At 37.9% G+C, this 12,358-nt stretch overlaps 1 protein-coding gene across 3 annotated transcripts; it reads right to left on the bottom strand.

The window, feature by feature from the left end:
- Positions 1 to 907: 907 nt before the first annotated feature.
- LOC111886944 (flowering time control protein FCA) lies at positions 908 to 6,926 on the bottom strand. 3 transcript variants are annotated; one of them, XM_023883182.3, is made up of 16 exons: positions 6,359 to 6,926; positions 6,062 to 6,222; positions 5,788 to 5,866; positions 4,188 to 4,294; positions 4,054 to 4,105; positions 3,903 to 3,970; positions 3,735 to 3,801; positions 3,570 to 3,649; positions 3,413 to 3,477; positions 3,275 to 3,334; positions 2,461 to 3,043; positions 2,087 to 2,389; positions 1,548 to 1,586; positions 1,403 to 1,471; positions 1,283 to 1,334; positions 908 to 1,183 (listed from the first exon to the last, which is right to left on the bottom strand). In XM_023883182.3, the coding sequence occupies exons 1-16, from the start codon at positions 6,780 to 6,782 to the stop codon at positions 1,170 to 1,172; spliced, it is 2,223 nt and encodes a 740-aa protein (XP_023738950.1). In that variant the 5' UTR covers positions 6,783 to 6,926; the 3' UTR covers positions 908 to 1,169. The 3 variants fall into 3 exon arrangements, with proteins under 3 accessions (XP_023738950.1, XP_052620483.1, XP_023738951.1); XM_052764523.1 differs by having other exon boundaries at positions 4,188 to 4,270; positions 6,359 to 6,925; XM_023883183.3 differs by having other exon boundaries at positions 3,903 to 3,964; positions 6,359 to 6,925.
- Between the last annotated feature and the right edge of the window lie 5,432 nt (positions 6,927 to 12,358).

The following is a 12,358-nucleotide window of genomic DNA, read 5'->3' on the forward strand; positions in this document are numbered from 1 at the left end:
CAAGGCCAAGGGCTAAGACAAGTCTTCTATAAATAAAATTGTGAGATGCACCGGTATAAATCAGAATAAGAGTAGACAACACATTAATTTCTCCAACGATTTTGATGGTGGTAAGGGCAAGGGTAAGGTCCGACGGGAAACCCCATGATTCAAGGGACAAACGTTCATCCTCGTCTGGAATAGGGTGATTAGCAGGAGACACCTTGTCGTCTTTGTCAATTTTGTCACCCTCAAATTTCCCTTAGCACATTTGTGTTGTGACGTGTACTTCATACCACAACTAAAACAGATAACCTTCTTCTTACGATTTTCCCATTCGAGTTTTGATAGGTGATGGGTACTAAGGGTCTAGTTGGAAGTTATGAGTTTATTTGTATAATAGTTTTGGGTCAGCTCAGTCGTTTGAGTGGGTTTTTAGAGTATATCGCCCTAGTGGCCTAGTGGATCGTGACTTGCTTCCTAGGTTAGGGAGAACAAGAGTGGATGAACCAAAGCAACTTTTAGCGGTCGTCTTCTATTTTACCATCTCATGGCAGTTTTGATGTTTTAAGAGAATTGCATCGCTTGGTTGACCGTCAAGGTGTTGAGAGTTTGCATCCAGTTTTTACTTCTATTTCTGGTTTAGCCCACTTGAGAATCAAACGTCTATATGCTCCTCCGATTGATTTGGAATGAAAGTTGAGAGTTCTTCAAATCAGAGATGTATTCTTCCACTCCTTGATATAGCGATGCCAATGCCTCGTGATATTACTATTATTCATGTAATATTATGATCCTTATCGTGGCTTTGTGCTTCATTCCTTTCATCTATATCCATTTCATATGCAAAACATTCATGTATAGCATACCCTCAATATGTTGTTACCCCATTCTCATGATCATTATGAATCGTCTATAACAGTCGTCATCTCCAAATTATTTCACAGATTTAAGAACTCCGGGTAGATGACAAACATTTTTTTCGGCCCAAAGTCTCCAGATTTATGATGCAAGTTTCAAGCACCGTCAAAATTTAAAGAAATCAATCACGGCTCAAACACTACAAATCTATAAAGATCCATAACAGATCATTTTTTTTTTTTAAAAAACAACCTAATGGTAATAGTTATGTTACAAGATCGATGACAAGCAAATAAATCTATAAAAGTCAACAATTTTCTTCAAATTGCCTAACTGCCTGGACCTGAACAAATAAATCCAAATCACTCTCATTTCAACATATAAATATATAACTATATTTATTATTAAAAAAAAAAGTATAGATGTTGGAAAATAAGTAAACCTGGTGTTTTATTTTTCCACATCCAGTCCTGACCTCCTCCTCCCTGCATCCCCTGTTAAATCAAAAGATTAATTTAAAAATATAAGAATTTTTGGTGATTTTTTAAAAGAATTTTATTACCTGCTGAAAGCGTTGTGCAGAATCATTCATGGAACCACCACCCACTGGCATTTGTCCATACCCAAAGCCCTGCAACACAAATCAGTTTTATTAAAATTAAAAAAAAACAAAAAATAAATCATATAAAAATAAATATAATCAATACCTGAATATTTTGATGGCCTGCAACCCCAGCATTTTGATACTGCAACCAAAAAAAAATGGATAACAAGATCATCAAATATACTAATCAGAAGATAAACTAAAAAGTAAATTGCATTTTTGGTCCCTGGGTACAACCGAATATTACAATTTTGGTCCTTATTTAAGCTTCTTGTAACATTTTTGGTCACGGTTTTTGCAAATTTCATCCTGAATTTATAGTCATTTTCTTGGTACTTGTTACAAAAAACTTCAAATAAGGACCAAAATAGCAAGACAAAAAAACCTTTGGGACCAAAACAGCTATTTACTTTAAATTAAATTACACAAAACCTTTCAGAAAAGAAGAAATAACAGTTTTGGTTCCCAAGCATAGCTGATTTCTCCAATTTTGGTCCAAAAAGATTTGAGGCTTTTGTAAAGTGTTAGAGAGTAAAATGATTATATACTTATTGCAAAATAGAACATTGTAAGAGCAAAATTGTCAGGGACCAAAACTGTATTTTAGTCTACAATAATAATAATAGCGGAAGAAAATTTTACGGGTGTAGAGTGAGTGGGATTTTGCAAGTGTTGAGGGTGTCGCCCCTGTGCTTGCAGTTGCATCTGATTCTGAAACTGTGGAATCTGAGTTTGCTGATGTGGCACACCTTGAGTGAGAGTTTGCATTTGCTGATGTCCTTGATTGTGTGAAAGACTTGGAGTTTGCTGATGTGGAACACCACCTTGACTGTGTGAAAGAGACTGAGTTTGCTGTTGTTGTTGTTGTTGTTGTTGTTGTTGTTGCTTTTGTTCTTGAGGCTTCTGTTGTTGTTCAAACAAAGCCAATTCCTCCGGTTTCTCCCACTGTATGTAGGTATGTATGTATTTCAACATATCAATCAATTTTAAAAAATAAATAAATAAATAAAAGTTACCTTGCTTTCGCCAGTTGTACTATTGTAGTAGTACTTATATCCATCAGGCGATGTGTGCTCAGTCCAGTTACATTTCAAGGATGGCATGAGCGGAGCAGAATTAGGCTGTTGCAATCTAGCAGCAGGAGGAGGAGGAGGTTGAAGATTCTGCTGAGGTGTGATAAGTTGCAGTTGCTGTTGAAGCTGTGAGAAGGCTTGTTGAGATGACTGGTAACTCGCCTGTAAAGTTTGTTTTTGCTGAGTCAGCATCTGAGCAAGGGGTGAAGCTGACTGGTGGACAGGTGGCACCTGATACTGATTTTGGGGTAACATTGTGTTGAAACCATGGCCATGTGAATGTGTTTGACCACTGGAATTGGGTGGTGCTACTACTTGTTGTTGACCAATTGGTCTTATGGTGTTGGATGATGGAGGCTGTGGTGATTGATTTGATGCTTTTTTTAAAGGCGATGATGAAAGCTGCAACACTTTTGCATCACCAGATCTAGCTGCTGCCATTTGGTTGTTCAAACCACCAACATCACCTGGGCCCATCGGATGCCATGCGTTACCATGCATTCCTGCCTCCCCAGGATTCGGTGGTCTGTAAAAAAGAAAAAAAAAATTACATTTTTGATCCACGAATATAGCTGATTTTTAAGTAAAATGACTATTTTGGTCCCCCAAGAAGAGTGATTAAAAATACGGCACCTCAGACAAGGACCAAATTTGCAAAGGAAAACTCTTCGGGACCAAGATTGAAAGAAACGGTTGTCCTCAAGGACCAAAAATGTAAATTATATATACAAAAAGTAAATGGGATGGGAATGGATACCTAATTCCTGGGGGCTGCATCCGAGGACCAAACCCAGGGCCACCAAATGAAGGAGTTCCCCTGGAAAAAGAAAAGAAAACTATATAAATTATAATAAATATTTATACGTATAATATTAATAAATAAAAAAGAGAGAACCTTGTTTCCCCAGGTCTAGGTCTTTTAGGGTCGGCAAATCGAACAATTAATGGCTGTTCACAACCCTGATTTTTTTTATAAAAAAAAAAAAATTTAAATTAAAAAAGGTAAAATGATGAAACTCTAGAGACAAAATTTGAAGCATGAAATTGCTTACTCTCATTGTGTAAATTCCATTAAGAGCATTAATAGCTGCCATTGCCACATCTCTATTTGAGTATTTAACAAATCCACATCCTACACAAAATATTGATATCATATGAAGACAAATTACAGAAAAAATTTAGAAAATAATACTAATAAAAATGACACGAGGACAAACCACGACTCTGTTTCATTTCATCGCGCATGAGATAGACATCTTCAACACGACCATAAGGCAAAAAAATCTGAATATTAATTTTTGTTACATTATTTTCATGTATATATATAGATAAATAGATAAGCAAATAAGAAAGTAAACATTTATGAATATGTGATGTCAACTTACTTGTTCAACTTCTTTCTCTGTTGCTTGTTTATTTAATGAGCCAACAAACAATTTGAACTCCACTGCACCTAACACATAAGAACACAACATCAGGATCAAATCCCAAAGGAAAACAAACCACATAAGCATATGCATCTATCATGTAAATTACCTAAACGTTCACGCTCCCCATCAGCATATCTGACCTGGATGGGACCCATTCCCTGTAAAAAAAAAATTACATTTCAGACTTAAGTAGACTTCACCCATTTATTTTTATTTTTTTAAAAAAAAAAAAAGACTAACCCCTGGCAATGTGTACTGATTGTGTAAGGCACGTATTGCCCTGTCAGCATCTTCTGATGTGGCATATTTAATAAAGCAACATCCTGCAGAGGCGAACACCGTTTGTCCTGGTAATATTAACAACACTACAATCAACCATTCAACTAGAAAACATAATAAAACAATTGGGATTATGTGCTATTATTGAATTTGAATCAATCAATTATATCATCATTCAATCTCCCATCCCATCTACTCTAAAACAACAACCACAACCATAAAAAAAGTAAAACACACCTAGGTCCATTATTTTGCAATATCTCACAACCACAAAAAGTAAAAAAAGCAACTACATAATGATGCAAATGGAGCAAAATGTACATTCAGTCTCTCAAAAGCTCATCAACAACCATGATAAAGTTCCTAGATTTGTGAGGTTTAACCAATGAAAGACATTACTACTCATTCACATTCTATTTGAATCATACACACATTTTTATTTTTAACAATGGAATAAAGTGGCAAGAATCAAATACAAAAAGATACAACTATTGGAAAACCATCACATATTATCACAACACCACAACTTAAACTACATACATAGAGAAAAAAATATGCACATCCAACATTCATCAAATAAAGCTAAAAGAAACATTTCCAATGATACGATGTCATCAATGATACAACTAAACCAAACATGCACTATAGGTTAAAAGAGTGCAACTAATTTCCCACTAAAATCATACACAAAGCAACCAATAGAATCATCAAGTTACCACAAAACTGCAATAGGAAAAGATCCATTGTATGGAAAACTAAAACATATCCCCCAATGACAGAAACATTCAGCAATTCCAAAGAATAAAATAGCAACCATTAAAGACAATCAATCTAGTGTCGCTGAATAACTCAACCAATGAAATCAAACAAGATTCTTGAGCCCAAAAAAGTAACTGATAAGTTAAGAAATTCACTCACAATGTACCTACAAGGCCTAAATGTTCCAAATATGATTTCAAAACACAAACAATACACTATAGTCTATAGTCTATAGCTTATAGCAACCACATAATTCCAACCAGAAAACTAGATGTTAGTAGAGCAACTATCAACCCATCCATGCAACCACCATATTTCCAACATCACAACTAAATTATACTAACAAGCATTCATAGATTAGTTTTTCAGGGTCTAAACGCCAAAAAGAAGTAGAAAACCTCAAAAGTTACAATGCTGCAATCTACCCACATGCTACAAATAACCTAGTTGTCTGTCAGTATCTCAACACTATTAGCTAAGCTTTTTAGGTACCAAAAACTTCATCTAAAAAGAAGCTTGCAATGTTTATATGACACATTATTCTGCCCCCAAAGCAACATCTTCCATGAACCAACTGTTATAGTTACTGATATTTAATGGTTTAGTTTTATCTTCTTCTTCTTCTTAGACAGATATGATCTTGCAAACCATAATAAGAGGCCTGAAGATTGCCAAAACAACTAACTGGGATTCTGGGAAGAAACATAACTTTACATTTGCTTCCCTTCAGCCCCTCAAAGGACCTGAAAAGAGATATCGACACATATCAAATTACAGAAAGCATCTATGTAATTGCACATACCTTGTTGTTGCCCTGTTCTCTTGTCTTTAATCAATGCAACCTCAACAACATTTCCATGTTCTTCAAAAACAGGTCGAATCTGAGATCATATATAGAATTCATTAACATTATACCAAAGTTAGTCATCATGCAAACAGAAGGCAACAGCAGGCTAATCAGCCTAGCAGGATAGATGGAATTGCCACATTCTATAGAAAACTAGAAAAAAAAAAAATACTTCAGTCTTAGGTAGAAGTAACAAAAAAAAATGCCATTTCACAAGTTCGGAACTTACATCTTCTTCTGTTGCAGTCTTGGGAACAGAACCAACAAAAAGCTTGGCGAAGCTGCCTCCTTCAACAGGTTTTTTGTCAAAATTGCCTCCATCAACATTTCTTTTATCAAAATTATCTCCATCGAAGTTCCTTTTCTCAAAATTGCCTCCGTCAAATCGATCTATAAAGAATAACAATGCAATATAAGCTGGACGAATGAGGCTGTAGCTAATGCTTGATACTCCTTCACATGAAGGTCAAAATAACAACTTTAACATGCAAAATCAACGAACAAATAGTAAATTTAAGCAAGCTACCTGGAGAAGGCCCTCCTCGGCCAGGAAAAGGAAATTGACGTTTCTGGCCCGACATAGGCACCTCGTAATCAGGATTAAACCTTTTCTGCCCAGAAAGAGGTACCTCGAACTCTGAAGAAGGATTGTTGTAACTCCTAGCACCACGCACACCTAAAGGCCGGAAACCACCGTCGCCATCCATCGGGTGAAAACCTCCACCGCCGCCACCACCACCACCGCTAAGAGAATAACGAGGTGGACTGTTATCAAAAGGACGACGATTTCCAGAGAAACCTCCATGGTGACGATTCATTGGAATATCATCTGAAGATCGTGAAGGTGGTGGACCTCCACCGCCTCCACCTCTAGGGTGTCTGTAAGGATGTGAGTCGTTAGGACTATTCCCGTACCTGTCTCCTCCTCCTCCTCCTCTATGTCTGTCCATGAACGAATGAAGCTTCTCCAGAAATTATTTCAAGAGATAATAGAAACCCTAACCCTAGATTTTTGAGATTTTGCGATAAAGATTATGAAATTAATTTTGGGATTGGAAATTAAACTTCAGCAGCGGAGAGCCGGCGACCATGATTTATTGGTCATGTTTGTATATATAACTCCTCGAGGTATTGTTGTTTCCATTTTTTACCCCCTGACATGAGTTTTGCTATTTCTTGTCTCCTGCTTCTTTGGTTGATAATATGCTTCTTTGGTTGATAATATTTGGGATATCTACCATAAAGTTTTTATATTTTGGAAAAAGTTTCAAAAAAATCCTAAAAGAAATTTTTTGAATGAAAAAGCTCAATTAACTGGATAAACCAGACAATTTAGCCTTTATCATCCGGTGACCCTCATTTAGCTGGTTACAAAAGTCTACATGACATCTTAATGGTGATTGTATCGTTGACCTCATTAATTTAGGGTTATTAAACAAAACCCCTTTTTCTCGTCTCCTTTATTCCCGACAAATCGATCGATCGATTTTGCTCGTGTCCTTTGGCGATGGATGAAGTATTTGAGCCTGACGCAATCGACGTTCAAGTTGATGATTTTGTAAAAACCAAATCAGTTTCAAGATGCAAAAATGGATTCCTTAATGTTCTTTGTGAAGACAATGATGACGAACCAGTGGAAGGTGAATGAGAGAATGCTCGAGTGGAAGTAGATGATGAGAAAAACACTGAAGAATCTAGTGATGAATATGAAATCGTATACTCCATCCATAATCTGAAGGTCAAATGGAATGTGATGAAACCGGTTATTGGAGAAAGGTATGAATCTAGACATGAAACTGAAATATGTTTAACAAATTATTCCATCTATAAGGGTTATAAAATTTGTTTCAAGAAGTGTGATAGTGCTAGACTAGTGGTTGTGTGTGTTAGTGATCCAGAAAAAATGCCCTTTTATGGTTTGTGCTTCATTGATAAGTACTGAAAAATCATTCTAGGTGAAAAAGATGAATGATAGGCATACATGTGTTAGGAATTATAGTAGTTCAAGGCTTATGAATCCAACTTGGTTAGCAAAGCAGTTTGTGAAAGAACTATTAAGGAAACCAAAGTTAAAATGCAAGGAAATACAGGCAATAATTCAAAGTAAATTCCATTGCAAGGTGTCATGGTCAAAATGTTATAGATCAAGGTGTATGGCATTGTCCTTTATTGATGGAAAATTGAGTGACCATTATGAAATAGTGTGGGATTATGGACATGAAATGATGAGGTCCAATCCAGGTAGCATAGTTAGGATTTTTGTTAATATTAACCCTAATCAGACTACAACTTTTCATAGAATGTATGTGTGTTTTAAAGCAACCAAAGATGGGTGGAAGATAGAATGCGTAGGGTTATAGGGTTGGATGGGTGTTTTTTGAAGGGACAATGCAAGGGTGAGCTACTAACTGCAATAGGTAGAGATGCAAATAATTAAATTTACCCTATAGCATAGGCTGTTGTGGAGGTTGAAAACAAGGTTAATTGGAAATGGTTCTTGGAACCAGTTAGTGAAGATCTTTCATTGGATGTTGGCAGGGGATTATGTGCCATTAGTGATCAATACAAGGTAATGACAGGTTCATTTAATCCATATCATCTATTATAGTTTTTAATTACATTTACTAATATATTTTTTTCATTTCCTAGGGTCTTGTTGAAGCAACAAAGGAAATTCTACCCCATATAGAGCACAGACAATGTGCTAGGCATATTTATGCCAATTTTAGGAAAGTGTATAGTAGGATACAACTCATAAACATGCTTTGGGCAACTGTAAAATCCACAACAAAATGTGATTTCAAGATAAACATGGATAGGATCAAGACTTTAAGTGAAGGTGCTTATGATCATCTTATGGCTAGAGAACCTCATACATGGTGTAGGGCATTTTTTGGTAGTGATTTGGCATATGAGTCTGTAGAGAATGGGATGGTTGAGTGTTTTAATGCAGTCATTGTAGATGCTATAAAGAAGCCTCTTTTAGCTATGCTTGAAGAAATAAGACTCTTACATGATGGGAAGGTTCTACAACTTAAGAAATGAAGCACAGAAATGGGAAGGTGACGTGTGTGTGAAGCAGCACTTCTAAAGATTGAGGAATTTGTTGAGGATATAAGGTATATTTTGTATTTCGTATATAAATATAGCTTTTTAATTGACTGTTATAACATTTATAATAACCTAAATGCTTATATTTGCAGGACTTGGTATGCAGTGCCAAGTGGTGTTAATTCATATGAAATTAGGAATGGCTTTCAAAGTTATGGAGTTGATTTGGAACACCATTACTGCAGCTGCAGACTGTGGGAGATAGAAAGGATACCTTGTGTGCATGCACATGTAGCAATCTTATACACCAACCTAGATCCAAAGGAATTCATTAACACTTGGTTGAGCAAGAGTAATTACATGGCCATATATCAGTCTAACATACCTTAGTCGATGGAAGTAACTTGTGGGAAGAACTGGTGATACCAAGCCCCCTCCACCTACAGCTAGGAGGATGCCAGGACGATCCAGTGTCAAAAGAAAGAGACGTGTCTCTGAGCATGAAGACAAGTACCCCCCAAGTGTTTTTCGAGGAAGTATGCACATCGTATTCAAATTATCATAATTAAGAGTAACATGCTAGGTTTAACAAATGACGAATGTTTGGTTAAATTGCATGAATGGAAGAGTTATCATAACTACTCAATAAATAGTGTCAATATGACCTATTCTTTAAAAAATCATAGCATTATATTCGTTTAACGTTCATAAGTAAGACCACGGTTAACAATATACCCAATATTGGAATGCATTTTAATTTTGAAATTTGTTTCAGTTTATTTCATGTGGTTGTTAAAATCATACATTACAACCCTTATTTTCCTTATATTTTCTTTAATTATTTCCAATTTAACCTATGTTTGACATGTAGCACCATACTTTTCAAAACCTAATTTCTTATTAGAAAAATGTGGTTTTACAAAAACTTTTAAAATTTTATCAGAGTTCACATTTTTCGGTGTTATAAACAATACCAATAGTTACACCATAAAAGAAAAGGATTGATTATAGACGAATTGGGCACTAGCCTCTGGTAAGTGTAACACCCAAAGTTTTGAAGGCCAAGAAAGGAAAGAAAACCCTAATTTTAAGGGGAGACTCGGCGAGTCCAAGGAGGAACTCGGCGAGTCCGAGCGGGATCCGGGTCGAGGAGTAAGTGACCGACTCAGCGAGTCGGCCAAGGAGACTCGGCGAGTCTAGTCTGTGCGAGGAAAACCCTAATTCCGGGAGTTGTATCCTATATAAAGGGTGTTATGTCCCTCCCTCAGCCTCCATATCATCCTAGAGAACCTGTAAACCCTAGATTTTGTGTGAGCTTCCATCATTTGAGAGAAATAGCTTTGGAGGAAGGAAATTTTGGAAAGGAATTTGAAGATCAAGAAGGTTGCTTCAAAGGAGAGGTGTATATCCGAGATCTACTTTAGTTTGTGTTCATCTTGGAGGTACTAAGCTGCCATTTTCCCTTCTTTGCATCTAGATCTATTTTTGTTATGAGATTTAGGGGTTTTATGGTTGATTGAGACCCGATTCGAGTTTAGGGGCTTAGATATGTTGTTGCCACTTCAGATCTAGTGTTAGGATGGTCCAATATGTCATAAAGCATCAGAAGATGAGTAGTTGGTGAAGCCCTTTTGTCCTTAAACCAAACCCTAGTATGTTTTGAGCCTAGATCTCTTTAGTTATATGTAAAGTTTGCAACTTTACGTGGGGATTGAGATTTGGAAGTATGGATCTATGGTTTGGAGTCCCTGCGTGACTCAAAAGTCCTCTGCATGTTTGGAGATTTGAATGGACTCGGCGAGTCCTTTGAGTGGACTCGGCGAGTAGCATGAAGACGAGGAGGAACTCGACGAGTGGGATGAACAGCTCGTCGAGTCAGATGATGTTGGGCAAGAACTCGGCGAGTTGGATGAACAACTCGGCGAGTCTGTTGAAGGTTGTCCTGGACTCGGCGAGTCTGTTCTTGGACTCGGCGAGTCAGGTCGCGAAACCCCTAACCCTTCGAGTTGAGACTCGAATCAGTGAGTCGAATGGAGACTCGGTGAGTTGGACAGGTCAGGACTCGGTAATCGGTAGACTCGACGAGTCATGGACTGACTCAGTGAGTCGAGTCGCTAAGAGAAGGACTCTGAACATATGAACTCGGCGAGTCAATAGGGTGACTCGGCGAGTAGGGTTGACCTGGAAGGTTGACTTTGACCAGGACTTTGACTTTGACCAGAGTTGACTTGGTTGTCTTTCGGGGGTCAGTTAGACTCAGTGTTGCTTTGACATTGGTAGCTCGGGGAGCGAGTGGAGCAGGAGTTCAGAGAGTTGTCGGTCAGCAGCCAGAGGATTATCAATAGAGTTCAGCAGTGCGAGGTGAGTCTCCTCACTGTTTGTATGGGTCTAAGGCACCAATGCCGGCCCATTTAGAATATGCATGAAAGACCAGGGGCGGCTCCTGGCACACTATATGTTATTATGTATGGTTGGAAGACCCGGGGGTTAGCCCTAGGAAATATGCATGAAAGACCAGGGGGCGGCTCCTGGCACACAGTATGTTATTATGTATGGTTGGAAGACCCGGGGGTTAGCCCTAGACAATATGCATGAAAGACCAGGAGGCGGCTCCTAGCACACAATATGTTATTATGGATGATAGGAAGACCCGGGGGTTAGCCCTAGGCAATATGTATGAAAGACCAGGAGGTGGCTCCCGGCGCATTGTATGCTATTATATATGAAAGACCAGGAGGTGGCTTCTGGCACACTGTATGTTGTTTAGCTAAGTAGAGTAATATGTACGGTTGTCTTTGTGATACTTGCATAAAAGACCAGGGGGTGGCCCTTGGCACATGTATGTAAGACCAGGGGGTGGCCCTTGGCACTTGTCTGTAAGACCCAGGGAGCGGCCCAGGCTTGACCAGGAAGACCACGCGCGGCCCGTGGCATAATGGCAAGACTATGATTGGCACATAGCACCTTACTTGATTATGGATAAGTCGGTTATGTATGGTTCTTGGCTATGAATGGTTTGTATGGTATGTGGTATCTGGGGAACTCACTAAGCTTCATGCTTACGGTTTTCAGTTTTGGTTTGAGGTACTTCCGGTAGCGGAGGGGAGAGCTCGGGGTGATCGCATGGCGCACACCATAGACTAGACAGTTTGGGAATGTTTTACTCTGATAATGAACACGTGTTTTGGGAATTAATACTCTGATTATGTTTTGGATTGACGATTTTGCTCTAAGTAATGTTTTATTAAAAGAAATTTTTAGTCTTGAATTTTGGGTCGTTACAGTAAGTTTTCGAATATGACATTGACCTACAACTACAACTATATCACATATTCCTTTAGTTACAAACTGAATCTGACAATTGGGTTGCCCCAATTCATAGTGCCTCTGATCATAACCGAATATGGTTCTAGCCTCCGACTAATAATCAAATTTTGCTCTAACCTCTGGTTATTGTCGAATATGGATAGCTAAC

This window comes from Lactuca sativa, chromosome 6 (genome assembly GCF_002870075.4).
Source record: "Lactuca sativa cultivar Salinas chromosome 6, Lsat_Salinas_v11, whole genome shotgun sequence".
NCBI classification, from domain to species: Eukaryota; Viridiplantae; Streptophyta; class Magnoliopsida; order Asterales; family Asteraceae; genus Lactuca; species Lactuca sativa.